At 47.2% G+C, this 17,564-nt stretch overlaps 1 protein-coding gene across 2 annotated transcripts in view; it reads right to left on the bottom strand.

The window, feature by feature from the left end:
- The window catches only part of WRAP73 (WD repeat containing, antisense to TP73), a 57,947-nt gene that overhangs the window by 12,428 nt on the left and 27,955 nt on the right, over positions 1-17,564 (bottom strand). For both annotated transcript variants that reach the window (XM_083162931.1, XM_083162932.1), the window contains exons 4-5: positions 4,256-4,328; positions 1,718-1,821 (exon numbers count right to left, since the gene is read on the bottom strand). In XM_083162931.1, the coding sequence (XP_083019057.1) occupies positions 1,718-1,821; positions 4,256-4,328 (177 nt within the window). The remainder of the gene's footprint in view (positions 1-1,717; positions 1,822-4,255; positions 4,329-17,564) is intronic.

Genomic DNA, 17,564 nt, shown 5'->3' on the forward strand with positions numbered 1-17,564 from the left:
AACTGATCAGTGTCCCTGCAAAAATTGCTTTCACTTTGACAAGTGAGTAATTTGATGCATCGAGCGGCCTCTAGTGGTCAGTGGTGGTACTTAACCCCAGAGTAGCTAGCCTGGTAAATATATACATGTGTGACCAGTTGTAACCGGTATGAGGTGCAGTTGTAGACCGCTTACCTCCTCTACCCGGACTGCTTATGGGTGCGGAGAATTAGTGACTATGAGGCCTCTGTTCATGCAGCATTTACAGCATAGGGGGTATGCAATCCCCGCCACTATTTCCGACAGGGTGAAATAGTGACTGGTTCATATTCAATGCAGTCTTTCCCGACAGCACTGTACAGTCATCATGTCAAAACGAGCCCAACTTTAAAAGCAAGGCTGGGAATTGTGGAGCTTACGGCCGGATCTTGCTGAAATGCCCCGTTTTTGCTGTCAAGTGGGCCATGAACTGGACAGGGTCACGCTGTCCTGTCGGGACATCCCCACAGTCGTGACCCGGGATTGAATATCCCCCATAGTGTTTGTTGCTATGGTTTTGTAGGTATAGCAGTGTTCATTCTAGAACCCTGCATTTTTCCAAACCTGTGAAGTTCCTCTTCTCTGCCTAAGAGGTAGCTCCCTGCTATGTGTTGTCCATTTAAGGTGTCAACCACTACGTCGACCTTTTGACCGTGCCGGCCTAGTACTTGTTGACCAATAGTAGTCAATCCATTGACTGTCGATCTAAAATGTTTTCCTGCTTCCTGCATAATCTGGTAGCCAGGCATCAAAATCTGGTATCCATAGCGACTTGACCCCCAGTTACGGTCAAGTATAAACATTTATAGTCTCATCAATCCATTGTTTTCTTGATAATCTGAATGTACCACTTATTGTTTATTTATATGGCACCACGAGGGTTCTGCAGCGCATTACAATACATAGAAAAGAGAAAAACAAGAAAATAACGAATTCCAGTATAATGCCATTCAGGACAAGTACATGGTAAATAAAGACATCAGGGGACAGAACACTGACACAATTATCAGAGTGGCAGAGATATGAGGAGAGAGAGCCCTGCTCGTGAGAGCTTACTATTGGTATTAACACAAATTAATTAAGTTCCCGTTTACAATTCTACACACAAATCAGAAAACCAGCACTTTGACAGCAGTTTTCCCTTATAACGAGTCTTTTCCATCTGTAAATGGTTAGAATATATTGCACTGCGCCCGACCTCTGGCGGCTTGTAGGAATGATACTTTTTGCTGGCTTTTATTTTGGCACACATTAATACCAGGCAGCCGCGTTCATATTTGTTGAACAAGGATATGTACAAGTGTGACAAACCCTCTGAGATAGTGGACAGTTTCTGAGTGTCACACTTGTCAGCTGCATAATATAACACACAGATATTAAATATTATTAAACCAACTAACTACAGGCCAGGTGCCACCCACTCCCCAATCAGCGCATTGTAAAAGGATAATGTGTGCAGGACGGAAGGTATTTCATCCCCAATTAATGTAATCACTTCACATTATGGACGCTTTGTCTAGGGAGCGTGTGCCGGGGAGGATGGAAATTGTGCAGCTAAGTTTAGACACCTTGTTTACTGCCAAAAAAGAATCCAGGAAAGTCCCCTGAAAGCATCGTAGTAAATTCTACAAACTAAGTACTGAGATATGTAGGTATTAAATGAACAGACATCTAACATGCGTACAAAGACATTTCTCACCCTGAGCAGGCGCCAGTCATTGCACACAAATATGCTAATGTAATCTTTGCAGTCCCGTCTCTCTGCCAGAGCCATGTGCCGCCCATCGCCTGTGAAGGCTATTCCTGTGGGTCAGAGGTGACGGCAGTTAGCACTGATAGAATGCTCACAGTCACGGTGAATAATAAAGTTGTAAACTGCAAGACATATAAATGGAACTTACCAGTGACGGGCAACTGGTAAAAAAAAGGACAGTAACCAATAGCAACCAACAATTCACTCCGCTTGTTCAGTGGAGGTTTACTAATAACAGAAATTCCATATTGGTTGCTATGGGCAAATACATAAGTGCCATTACAGTAAATATATTGGTAGATAATGGGTTGGGACCAAAATAAACGTTCAAGGCAAATTGACTTAACAGCATTTTGTGGTCATTACTTTGCTGCTGGTTGCACGAAAAGGGACAAAGCTATTATCAAAAAAATAAAAATGGCCAATAGACAATAACATCAATTATATTTCCCTGCATGAGCAAATATTATAATTTGTAGTACAAAAGTAAAAAAAAAACTTATTGAAAGTTGCCATGGTTTACAGCTCAGTAACAATGCACTTCGGTTTTGATGTTATTTAATATTATTGCAGCTTTCAAATCTGGTGACTAGTAGAACCCCAGACAAGCAACAGCTTTGAAAAACTTGCACTTGTACTTTTTCACCAAAGCCTTGTCATGGGCAAAACCGTACCCAAAAATCGGTTGAAAACACCCACAAACACATGTATTGGTTGTAAAGTCGTCGATCCACGTGGTTATTGCCTGTGCCTGATTTTTCAACCAGTTGAACAATCGGCACAGGCATTGAATAGAGCGGATATCGCAGATTTTTGCCTGCCAGAAAATCTTGCAATAATTGAATACTCCCTCATAGTCTACTGTGGGTTACTGTATGGAAGTGGGCTTTACAGGCATGTCAGCTATGATTCAAAAATTTGGGAGTCTGTCAGCCAGAATGGAAACACAAATTTATTTTTCTCTTTCTACTCTGGTTAGAGCCTGCTTGTGCTGTTCTCCGAGGGTAGTAGTACACACTGTTGTAGGAAATGTTCAGTTTCTTGGTATTTCCTCGCATGGAATAGCCTTAATTTCTAGTTTTATAGCTTCTCTAATGAGCAAACCCATTTTCAGCTTTGCTAACATAATTTCAAAAGGGTTTTCTTCTAAAGTGATTACCAAACACAATATACCATTAGAACACTTGAGTGATGGTTGCTGAAAATGGTCTTCTATTAACCTATCTAGATATTCCTTTAAAAACAGATGTTTGCAGCTAGTATAGTCATTTACCACATTAACAATGTATACAGTATTTCTGTTTAATTTAATGTTATCTTCATTGAAAAAAAAAAAAACAGTGCTTTTCTTTTCACAAACAGTGACCCCAAACTTTTTAGGCGGTAGTGTATGACGGTATTAAACATATTCAATATTCATCATTAAACTTCTGTAAAGTTAAAATAAATCTGCAATACTATAAATTTAAGGAGGGGAATGACTACCAAAATAAAGGTTCCCTGCTTTGGTTTGAAGGCAGAGGGAATATTTTATTGGGTATGGATCATTGGATAGACACTAGGTCGATCAGCATTAAGTCGCCATAGGTTAGGTCATTAGGTCGACATGGGTAATTTCACTTTTTTGTCCCGCATGTTGACACATGTGACATGGACACTGAAACATAGCACCGCGTCTGATCACCATGCTTTGGGCACGGTGCCTCGCTACTCTCGGCACACTATTTTATTCTCCCACCATGCCCAAGGGCTGGGCAACACCGGCCCTCCAGATGTTGATGAACTACACATCCCAGGATACTTTGCATTAGTCTTGCTATGTGGCCATGCTGAAACTGATGCAAAGCATGCTGGGATGTGTAGTTCATCAACATCTGGAGGGCCGGTGTTGCCCAGCCCTGCCCTGCCCTAGTGGATGGTAGGGCATAAAATACCGTCTGTCAGCACATGTCGGCTCAGAAAAAAAAAAAAACGAAAAAACCCATGTCGACCTTTTGACTGTTGTCCCGTGTTGACCTAATGACCCTGTCAACCTTCCTGCATGTCGACCTTCAGTCATCTCGACCTAATGCTTGTAGACCTTGTGACCGTGTCCCATTTTATTCCAGTCACAGAGTTTCTATTTTTTTCCCCATCAAAGTATCTAGTTCTAGATTTAAATGCCATATATAGGAATTTATGTTGTATACCACGGTTTAAGTTCACCATTTGTGGCTTTCATTTTAGGAAGTATTTCATGTGATTTTGTATTGAAAAATCTATTGAAAGCCTGGATGTGCCTACCATAGTGGCGATATGTCTGACCCTAAAATGCAGGTCTTCAGTACCAGATGACATTATTATAAAGAAGCAAGCGTAGAAGGATTATTTTGTTACAAATAAATGAGTTCTTGGACGTAACAAAGTTCAGTTGCAGACTGCAGTGCGGGTTTCATGCTAAGTGAATCTGAGCCACATGTCTCACTATGGGAAGTGTCAACTTACCCTTCTGACAAGCTTTGGGATACTTGATGTATGACACAGATTTCGCACTAAGTGACCATAAAGTTATCCGCAGCTGCGAAAGAAAAAAAATATATAGTCATAAAATAAAGTGTATAAAAAAAAAATATATATATATATATATATAGCTTAGAACAGTTACAGTACAAAAAAAATTGCAAAAAGCTGATATATATATATCACACATACATAATATAAACATAATATATATACACATATATACACACACACACATACAACCATCAAGCATTCACTTTAGTAAATGCATTACAAAAGAATCACAAGTGCTGGTTGTATATTAAGGGGACATGGTAATTACGTCAACATGCATTGAAGGTCGACAACTCTACTTTTTCAACATGTCTAGGGTTGACAGGGTCAGAAGGTCAACATGATTTTTTCACATATTTTTTTAGTTGTTGAGCAAACAGGCGGTATGTCATACCCTACCATCCACTAGGGCATGGGTCTTCAAACTGCGGCCCTCCAGATGTTGTGAAACTACAGATCCCAGCATGCCTTGCCACAGTTTTAACACTCCCTTATAGCCAAACTCTGGCAAGGCATGCTGGGATTTGTAGTTTCACAACATCTGGAGGCCCGCAGTTTGAAGACCCATGCACTAGGGTGTGGTGGGAGAATAGAGAGCCATGCGAGGGGACGTGGAACACTTACACAGCGTCCATGTCAACTATGTCAATATTAAGGACAAAAAAAGGTGAAAAACGTATGTCAATGTTTTGAATACCGACCTTCCCATTGTCGACCATTCGACCTTAGCCATGTCCACCTTTTTGAGGTGTCGATCTAAGTCACGTCAACCTTCATGCAGTATACCAGGGCTGGGCAATTGCGGCCCTCCAGATGTTGATGAACTACACATCCCAGCATGCCATGCATCTGTTTCAGCATGGCCACATAGCAAAACTAATGCAAAGCATCCTGGGATGTGTAGTTCATCAACATCTGGAGGGCCGCAATTGCCCAGCCCTGCAGTAGACCCTAGGACCCATACACATATTAAATAACCTGAGCTTTAATATGATCACAGAGCCCCTCAGAACTCAAGTTCACAATAGATGTCTGTCTATCCCTGGTAATAGGACGAGCAGGATACAGGCACAACTGCGCACAGGCGTCCTCACTATACTTGGCCTAGTTGCGTAGAACATCCCAATCACCTAGGTATACCTTTTCCATTTACCTTTTCTCAACGCCATCATTAGAACGGCGGACCGGGCTCCGGATCATGCACAGTATGAAAACACACAGAATCCATCTGCAACACACGGCTTGGTTTACATCAGCCGCCTGTGGGCACATCCATAACAGTGCAGTCCCAGTGTTGAAGTAATCTACTATAAAATAAGTGGTTTACCAACAACGGGATTATACAAGCAAACACACTGCAACAATAAAAGGCAATCTGTGCATCAGATTCTCCGCAGCACCTGTAAAGGCGATATGACGACATAGGCGGCTACTGCAGACTCCGGGAGCTACTGTAAGTGAGCAGCCCACGCCTTACACCCACTCTGTACGACCTCGGCAGCTGCACAGCCCGAATGCTGTGATTTACACAGGACATTGCAACCAACGCTTCCTGGCTTAGGTTACATTAATAAGCCCCCAACCCCATCAGGGAGCATTATGGGAAATGCCGCAGGGACAGAGACCTGAAATTGTTGGAATACACTTGTTTCCTGTATGACTCACACAACCCAAAAGACAACAACCTTCACCATAATGACAAACCTAGCGGTCTATTAACAACCAAATCCGCAGGGGAATGAATTTGATGAACACATTAGTTCACTGAAGTTCTATTAGTAATTAAGTAAGGTTCCGCTACAGCAGAATAGTCTGTGGACACTCCACAGCACACAGTGGGACCGTACCCAGTTGACGCATCAACGGCTTCTAGATCGAAGATCACGTGGTCGACCACTCTTGGTCTAACATGTCTAGATAGATGCCTGAAGATAGCCGACAGCGTCTACATCAGTGGTAGCCAACCCTAGCCCTCGAGAGCTACCAACAGTGCATGTTTTGCAGGTCTCCTCACAGAATCACAAGTGAGCTAATTAGCTCCATCTGTGTATCTTTTAAAATGTGTCAGTGATTAATGAGTGCAGCTGTGCAGCAGCTAGGTTGTCTGGAAAATGTGAACTGTTGGTAGCTCTCGAGGGCTAGGGTTGGCTACCACTGGTCTACATCATTAGAAACCGACGCAATCGTTAGGTCAACGGGAACGTGATCGACATTCACAAGGTCGAGATGAGTTTTTCATGTTTTCTTATGCCCACTTGGGTGCCCTAAGCATGGCGAGTGGACACTACACTTATACGGTGTCCATGTTGACATATGTCGACAGACACCCAAAAAACTTGAAAAACTCGCTGTCGCCCTATTAACGGCCGATCACTTTCCAGTCGATCTAACTCTTGCGCCTATATTTCTTCATGGCCGATCTAGACGCTGTTGACAATCTTTAGGCATCTAGCTAGACACCTTCGACCAAGAGAGGTTGACCACATGATTGTTGATGTAGACAACATCGATCCGCTATACGAGAACCAATGGGACATGTAGTCCTACGGAATAAATGTAATAAAATGGGAGTTCTTTTGAAGATGGGATGTTGCCCATAGCAACTGCGGACTGTGCGCATGCGTGGGGTCCCCCTGCGTACGGATCATGCGAAGGGTGTTTGGAGGTGGAAGGCCAGCGGTTTTGTGGGAGTGCCCAGGCATTCCCCAGCCATTGGGAGTGAGGGGCGGGAGCGATTGCTATGAACCCACAACATGCTGTCAAATGAGCTTTCAATGAAAGTAACAGGCCCATCCTTAGGCTGCAAACACACAAAAATCCATCAGAGAAATAGCGGGAACATTCAGTTACCAAGTGGCCAAATCAACAGTTTGATATATTCTGAGAAAAAAATCCAGAATGCACTGATCAGATCAGCAACACATTCACCAAAGGCAACAGTGGTGGAAGAACGCAGGGTCCTTCCCATTGAAAAGCGAAACCTCTACACATAATACAGCCAAGTGAAGACCATTCAGAAGGGGGGTACATTATTTATTTACAGTTTCTTATATAGCACAGCAGATTCCGTTGCGCTTTACAATGGATACATACCATTATCCAAGTCTACCACAAAGAGAAGTCGTAACAAGCGTAAGTACAGACTGTTCCCCACAAGGTGCAGACCAGTCACAAGCTGCAGGCATAGAAAGGTCAGATTAGACGTTTATAAAAGCCAGCTCTTTGGACAAATGAAATGAACGTCACCTTGTACTAGAATTATGGGAATAAAAACTATGTAGAAAGCTTGGAATGGCTTGTGATGTGAAGCATACCACCATCATCTGTAAAACGCAGTTGGCATGGAAGCCAGATTTACGATCTAGCATTAAAATACTGAACAAGATCATACAATGGCGTCCCCAGACCCTTGTAGAACATGCAGTCGCTGCGGATATATTCAGACTTGAATGCAAGTTCAGATAATGAGAAGAGGGGGGGGGGGGGGGGGGACCGGGGGGTGTTAACGTCCAGCAGGAGTGCACATCATTAACTATATAGTGGGTACACACTAAACAATATGTACAATAATATTGTTAGCGACGTGCATATCGTTTAGTAAAATCGCATAGTGTGTACGTGCCTAAAACCTTTGCACAGTACTATATAGCTCTATATATCTTAAACCGTGGACACACGGTGCGATTGTGGCTTTCGATCTAAAAATAGTCTGTGCCGGCAATTCTATCTGGAATGTATTACAACTAAAGTGCAGATAGTCAAAATCTGAAAGGAACCTGAATCACTACACTCCTTTAAGGTGCGTACACACGGGGGCGATTTAGTGCAAAATCGCGGGAAATATGGTCGCTCAGCGACCATACTGCCCGCAATGGGAGTGTGCACCGGCGATATATCGCCAGGTGCGCGCTCCCGTTTTTGCCCCTGTGGTGATCGCTGGTCGCAGGAACATGCTCCTGCGACCAGCTGATTACCACTGCCGGGCTCCCCCCGGCAGTTTCTTTTTCATCAGCGACCATCTCTGGTTGCTGATGTAAAGTAGAAACTGAGCAATATATTGCTCAGCCATATATTGCTCAGCAATATATGGCTGAGCAATATATCTCCCCCGTGTGTACACAGCATTACTGTATCTAGCTCAGTCATCAGGCCTTGCACCTGCAAATGTCAGTCTCTTTCTGCACAGAACTGCCGCAAATTAAAGAGACTCAAAGTGCACAACTGCATTGTGACTTGTGGGTACCTTAATCCACTTTATTGGGGTATGGGTCGTCTCAATTTAGGTCGACACCCGAAATAGGTTGGCAGGTCGACACAAGCATTAGGTCGACAATGGGAAGGTCTACAATCAAAAGGTCGACATCAGTTTTTCAGGGGGTTTTTTAACCGAAATGTCGACATAGTAGACATCAATACCTGCGTGTACCGCTGCGCTCGGCACACTATTTAATTCTCTCACCGTGCCCTAGTGCAGTGGTTCTCAACCTAGGTCCTCAAGGACCCACAACAGTGCACGTTTTCCAGGTCACCCGGCAGGTACACAGGTGCACTCATTCTTCACTGACACATTTTAAAAGACCACAGGTGGAGCTAAAACGTAATACAACTGAAGGCAGTAAAAACAACGCTGCATTAAAGACCTTCATCTCTATAATGTCAATCCCGCCAGGCTGACCCCTCAATCCTCCGTCTGATTCGGAATAAGAGAACGTCTTGTGGTTAGGTAGGAGTCACAAGTACGACACATGCAACAAAGTTCTTTCACATTTACATTTTTTTAGATTACACTCATTTGATTATTAATATGGGTTGTCTGGCAGTGCAATATGCCACCCTGACCCACTAGACAAATGTTACGGCGTACAGGCCGGATCCCACAAAATCTCAGGTGCCCGGATATTATATTAATTGCCCCACAAAGAGACTTTCAGCTGCTGTTTTGTAGAAAAAACTGTAAAGAAAGCCAATGTGTTTCTAAAATAGCTTAAAAAAAAAAAAAAAACAGCTGAGAAATATAAAGTATTGGGACGTAATGTGATAAACAGTCTTTGCCGCTGATATACCGCGACCGAGACTCCCGCTCTGACACTCTGTGGCAGGTGTGACCGACTGGTGAGTTTCACCGTACAAGAACCACTCCTGCAAAACCCAGCATCTCAAGTGACTGTCAGATTGTGTCCCAGACTTGACTGGGGTCACCAGGCCCTTTACATAGCTGCGTCTGTCAGCACAGGATTTCAGCGGATTACTCCCTGCGCATTCCTCGACACAAAGCATCTCAGTCAATGCAAGGATTCGTAATTACAATGGAATATTCCTGCCCGGTGCACGCTGGTAATGTTGATGCTTTGCACAGCAGGTTAATTACCAACTTGTTGGGATGGAAAACATCCAAGTTAATTTCATGCTTAATTGGTGGCTGACATTAATACATTAACAGTAATCAAGGCCTGCAGTAAGCATTACATTCTAACATCTGCTTCACAATCCGGGGCTATTGTTTAATTGGTGCATGAAATACAGACTTTCAGCTCGCTAATTGCTGCGGAGAGGGGATAGTTCATTCTTACCTACTATTCGCACCATCATAATGCCACTAGTATGATAGGCCCAGGCGTAGGATGACAATGGCCTCATGGTGCCATAGGGCACTCAGTGGATATGGAAGTTGGCAGTGTATGCAGGACAAGATTGGCATCGCCTCAACAAGGCCCTGGCTCTCTTGCAGGTAGGGAGGCATTCATGCAGGAGAATCACTTGCTGGTAGTCCCTCAGTCGGTCAGTAGGTTACTAGGGGGTAACTTATTTAATACAAAAGTAGAATGTCTAGCCATCATGTGTATAAAGGTAATGGGCGAGAAGTTTGCTCTAATATACAACACTTCTGTCAACACATAATGGAACCCGCCCAGCCCCAACCCACACCGCCACCACCCTACTCCCACTAATACACCGTAACACCTCCCCTACTCCCACTAATACACCGTAACAACTCCCCTACTCCCACCTATACTACCCACACTAATACACCCTCACACCTCCCCTACTCCCACCTGTACTACCCGTACTAATACACCTTCCCCTACTCCCACCTTTACTACTCACACTAATACACCCTCACACCTCTCCTACTCCCACCTATACTACCCACACTAATACACCCTCACACCTCCCCTACTACCACCTGCACTACCCACACCTCCCCTAATCCCACCTGTACTATCCACACTAATACACCCTCACACCTCCCCTACTCCCACCTATACTACCCACACTAATACACCCTCACATCTCCTTTACTCCCACCTATACTACCCACACCTCCCCTACTCCCACCTGTACTACCCACACTAATACACCCTCACACCTCCCCTACTCCCACCTGTACTACCCACACCTCCCCTAATCCCACCTGTACTACCCACACTAATACACCCTCACACCTCCCCTACTTCCACCTATACTACCCACACTAATACACCCTCACATCTCCCTTACTCCCACCTATACTACCCACACCTCCCCTACTCCCACCTGTACTACCCACACTAATACACCCTCACACCTCCCCTACTCCCACCTGTACTACCCACACCTCCCCTAATCCCACCTGTACTACCCACACTAATACACCCTCACACCTCCCCTACTCCCACCTATACTACCCGTACTAATACACCTTCCCCACTCCCACCTGTACTACCCACACTAATACACCCTCACACCTCCCCTACTCCCACCTTTACTACTCACACTAATACACCCTCACACCTCTCCTACTCACAACTGTACTCCCCACACTAATACACCCTCACACCACCCCTACTCCCACCTGTACTACCCACACCTCATCTACTCCCACCTGTACTACCCACACCTCCCCTACTCCCACCTATACTACCCACACTAATACACCCTCACACCTCCCCTACTCCCACCTATACTACCCACACTAATACACCCTAACACCTCCCTTACTCCCACCTATACTACCCACACTGATACACCCTCACACCTCCCCTACTCCCACCTATACTACCCACACTAATACTCCCTCACACCTCCCCTACTCCCACCTATACTACTCACACTAATACACCCTCACACCTCCCTTACTCCCACCTATACTACCCACACTAATACACCCTCACACCTCCCCTACTCCCACCTATACTACCCACACTATTACACCTTCCCCACTCCCACCTGTACTACCCACACTAGTAGACCCTCACACCTCCCCTACTCCCACCTTTACTACTCACACTAATACACCCTCACACCTCTCCTACTCACACCTGTACTCCCCACACCTCCCCTACTCATACCTGTACTCCCCACACCTCCCCTACTCCCACCTGTACTATCCACACCTCCCCTACTCCCACCTGTACTACCAACACTAATACACCCTCACACCTCCCCTAATCCCACCTGTACTACCCACACTAATACACCCTCACACCTCCCCTACTCCCACCTATACTACCCACACTAATACACCCCTCACACCTCTCCTACCCACACCTGTACTCCCCACACTAATACACCCTCACACCTCTCCTACCCACACCTCCCCGACTCCCACCTGTACTACCCACACCTCCCCTACTCCCACCTATACTACACACACTAATACACCCTCACACCTCCCCTACTTCCACCTGTACTACCCACACTAATACACCCTCACACCTCCCCTACTCCCACCTATACTACCCACACTAATACACCCTCAAACCTCCCCTACTCCCACCTATACTACCCACACTAATACACCCTCACACCTCCCCTACTCCCACCTGTACTACCCACACTAGTAGACCCTCACACCTCCCCTACTCCCACCTTTACTACTCAGACTAATACACCCTCACACCTCTCCTACTCAAACCTGTACTCCCCACACCTCCCCTTCTCACACCTGTACTCCCCACACCTCCTCTACTCCCACCTGTACTACCCACACCTCCCCTACTCCCACCTGTACTACCCACACTAATACACCCTCACACCTCCCCTAATCCCACCTGTACTACCCACACTAATACACCCTCACACCTCCCCTACTCCCACCTATACTACCCACACTAATACACCCTCACATCTCCCTTACTCCCACCTATACTACCCACACTTCCCCTACTCCCACCTGTACTACCCACACCTCCCCTACTCCCACCTGTACTACCCACACTAATACACCCTCTCACCTCCCCTACTCCCACCTGTACTACCCGCACTAATACACCCTCACACCTCCCCTACTCCCACCTGTACTATTGACACTAATACACCCTCACACCTACCCTACTCCCACCTATACTACCCACACTAATACACCCTCACACCTCCCCTACTCCCACCTGTACTACCCAACACTAATACACCCTCACACCTCCCCTACTCCCACCTATACTACCCACACTAATACACTCACACCTCCCCTACTCCCTCCTATACTACCCACACTAATACACCCTCACACCTCCCCTACTCCCACTTGTACTACACGCACTAATACACCCTCACAACTCCCCTACTCCCACCTATACTACCCACACTAATACACCCTCACACCTAACCTACTCCCACCTATACTACCCACACTAATACACCCTTAAACCTCCCCTACTCCCACCTGTACTACCCACACTAATACACCCTCACACCTCCCCTACTCCCACCTGTACTACCCACACTAATACACCCTCACACCTCTCCTATTCCCACCTATACTACCCACACTAATACACCCTCACACCTCCCCTACTCCCTCCAATACTACCCACACTAATACACCCTCACACCTCCCCTACTCCCACCTATACTACCCACACTAATACACCTTCACACCTCCCCTACAACCACCTATACTACCCACACTAATACGCCCTCACACCTCCCCTACTCCCACCTATACTACCCACACTAATACTCCCTCACACCTCCCCTACTCCCACCTATACTACTCACACTAATACACCCTCACACCTCCCCTACTCCCACCTATACTACCCACACTATTACACCTTCCCCACTCCCACCTGTACTACCCACACTAATACACCCTCACACCTCCCCTACTCCCACCTATACTACCCACACTAATACACCCTCACACCTCCCCTACTCCCACCTATACTACCCACACTAATACACCTTCACACCTCCCCTACTCCCACCTATACTATCCACACTAATACACCTTCCCCACTCCCACCTGTACTACCCACACTAGTAGACCCTCACACCTCCCCTACTCCCACCTTTACTACTCACACTAATACACCCTCACACCTCTCCTACTCACACCTGTACTCCCCACACCTCCCCTACTCATACCTGTACTCCCCACACCTCCCCTACTCCCACCTGTACTATCCACACCTCCCCTACTCCCACCTGTACTACCAACACTAATACACCCTCACACCTCCCCTAATCCCACCTGTACTACCCACACTAATACACCCTCACACCTCCCCTACTCCCACCTATACTACCCACACTATGTCTGTAAAGCGCCTTGAGTCCTGTTGGAGAAAGTGCGCTATATAAATAAAACTTACTTACTTACTTACCCACACTAATACACCCTCACACCTCTCCTACCCACACCTGTACTCCCCACACTAATACACACTCACACCTCTCCTACCCACACCTCCCCGACTCCCACCTGTACTACCCACACCTCCCCTACTCCCACCTATACTACACACACTAATACACCCTCACACCTCCCCTACTTCCACCTGTACTACCCACACTAATACACCCTCACACCTCCCCTACTCCCACCTATACTACCCACACTAATACACCCTCACACCTCCCCTACTCCCACCTATACTACCCACACTAATACACCCTCACACCTCCCCTACTCCCACCTGTACTACCCACACTAGTAGACCCTCACACCTCCCCTACTCCCACCTTTACTACTCACACTAATACACCCTCACACCTCTCCTACTCAAACCTGTACTCCCCACACCTCCCCTTCTCACACCTGTACTCCCCACACCTCCTCTACTCCCACCTGTACTACCCACACCTCCCCTACTCCCACCTGTACTACCCACACTAATACACCCTCACACCTCCCCTAATCCCACCTGTACTACCCACACTAATACACCCTCACACCTCCCCTACTCCCACCTATACTACCCACACTAATACACCCTCACATCTCCCTTACTCCCACCTATACAACCCACACTTCCCCTACTCCCACCTGTACTACCCACACCTCCCCTACTCCCACCTGTACTACCCACACTAATACACCCTCTCACCTCCCCTACTCCCACCTGTACTACCCGCACTAATACACCCTCACACCTCCCCTACTCCCACCTGTACTATTGACACTAATACACCCTCACACCTACCCTACTCCCACCTATACTACCCACACTAATACACCCTCACACCTCCCCTACTCCCACCTGTACTACCCAACACTAATACACCCTCACACCTCCCCTACTCCCACCTATACTACCCACACTAATACACTCACACCTCCCCTACTCCCTCCTATACTACCCACACTAATACACCCTCACACCTCCCCTACTCCCACTTGTACTACACGCACTAATACACCCTCACACCTCCCCTACTCCCACTTGTACTACCCACACTTATACACCCTCACACCTAACCTACTCCCACCTATACTACCCACACTAATACACCCTTAAACCTCCCCTACTCCCACCTGTACTACCCACACTAATACACCCTCACACCTCCCCTACTCCCACCTGTACTACCCACACTAATACACCCTCACACCTCTCCTATTCCCACCTATACTACCCACACTAATACACCCTCACACCTCCCCTACTCCCTCCAATACTACCCACACTAATACACCCTCACACCTCCCCTACTCCCACCTATATACCCACACTAATACACCTTCACACCTCCCCTACAACCACCTATACTACCCACACTAATACGCCCTCACACCTCCCCTACTCCCACCTATACTACCCACACTAATACACCCTCACACCTCCCCTACTCTCACCTGTGTACTACCCACACTAATACACCCAAACACCTACCCTACTCCCACCTATACTACCCACACTAATACACCCTCACACCTTCCCTACTCCCACCTATACTACCCACACTAATACACCCTCACACCTCCCCTACTCCCACCTGTACTACCCACACTAATACACCTTCACACCTCCCCTACTCCCACCTATACTACCCGTACTAATACACCCTCACACCTACCCTACTCCCACCTATACTACCCGTACTAATACACCCTCACACCTACCCTACTCCCACCTATACTACCCACACTAATACACCCTCACACCTGTACTACCCACACTAATACACCCTCACACCTCCCCTACTCCCACCTATACTACCCACACTAATACACCCTCACACCTCTCCTACTCACACCTGTACTCCCCACACCTCCCCTACTCCCACCTGCACTACCCACACCTCCCCTAATCCCACCTGTACTATCCACACTAATACACCCTCACACCTCCCCTACTCCCACCTATACTACCCACACTAATACACCCTCACATCTCCCTTACTCCCACCTATACTACCCACACCTCCCCTACTCCCACCTGTACTACCCACACTAATACACCCTCACACCTCCCCTACTCCCACCTGTACTACCCACACCTCCCCTAATCCCACCTGTACTACCCACACTAATACACCCTCACACCTCCCCTACTCCCACCTATACTACCCGTACTAATACACCTTCCCCACTCCCACCTGTACTACCCACACTAATACACCCTCACACCTCCCCTACTCCCACCTTTACTACTCACACTAATACACCCTCACACCTCTCCTACTCACAACTGTACTCCCCACACTAATACACCCTCACACCACCCCTACTCCCACCTGTACTACCCACACCAATACACCCTCACACCACCCCTACTCCCACCTGTACTACCCACACCTCATCTACTCCCACCTGTACTACCCACACCTCCCCTACTCCCACCTATACTACCCACACTAATACACCCTCACACCTCCCCTACTCCCACCTATACTACCCACACTAATACACCCTAACACCTCCCTTACTCCCACCTATACTACCCACACTGATACACCCTCACACCTCCCCTACTCCCTCCTGTACTACTCACACTGATACACCCTCACACCTCCCCTACTCCCACCTATACTACCCACACTAGTACTCCCTCACACCTCCCCTACTCCCACCTATACTACTCACACTAATACACCCTCACACCTCCCTTACTCCCACCTATACTACCCACACTAATACACCCTCACACCTCCCCTACTCCCACCTATACTACACCCACACTATTACACCTTCCCCACTCCCACCTGTACTACCCACACTAATACACCCTCATACCTCCCCTACTCCCACCTATACTACCCACACTAATACACCCTCACACCTCCCCTACTCCCACCTATACTACCCACACTAATACACCTTCACACCTCCCCTACTCCCACCTATACTACCCACAATAATACACCTTCCCCACTCCCACCTGTACTACCCACACTAGTAGACCCTCACACCTCCCCTACTCCCACCTTTACTACTCACACTAATACACCCTCACACCTCTCCTACTCACACCTGTACTCCCCACACCTCCCCTACTCCCACCTGTACTACCAACACTAATACACCCTCACACCTCCCCTAATCCCACCTGTACTACCCACACTAATACACCCTCACACCTCCCCTACTCTCACCTATACTACCCACACTAATACACCCTCACACCTCTCCTACCCACACCTGTACTCCCCACACTAATACACCCTCACACCTCTCCTACCCACACCTCCCCGACTCCCACCTGTACTACCCACACCTCCCCTACTCCCACCTATACTACCCACACTAATACACCCTCACACCTCCCCTACTTCCACCTGTACTACCCACACTAATACACCCTCACACCTCCCCTACTCCCACCTATACTACCCACACTAATACACCCTCACACCTCCCCTACTCCCACCTATACTACCCACACTAATACACCCTCACACCTCCCCTACTCCCACCTGTACTACCCACACTAGTAGACCCTCACACCCTCCCCTACTCCCACCTTTACTACTCACACTAATACACCCTCACACCTCTCCTACTCAAACCTGTACTCCCCACACCTCCCCTTCTCACACC

This window comes from Crinia signifera, chromosome 19 (assembly GCF_055691185.1).
Source record: "Crinia signifera chromosome 19, ASM5569118v1, whole genome shotgun sequence".
In the NCBI taxonomy this organism is placed as follows: Eukaryota; Metazoa; Chordata; class Amphibia; order Anura; family Myobatrachidae; genus Crinia; species Crinia signifera.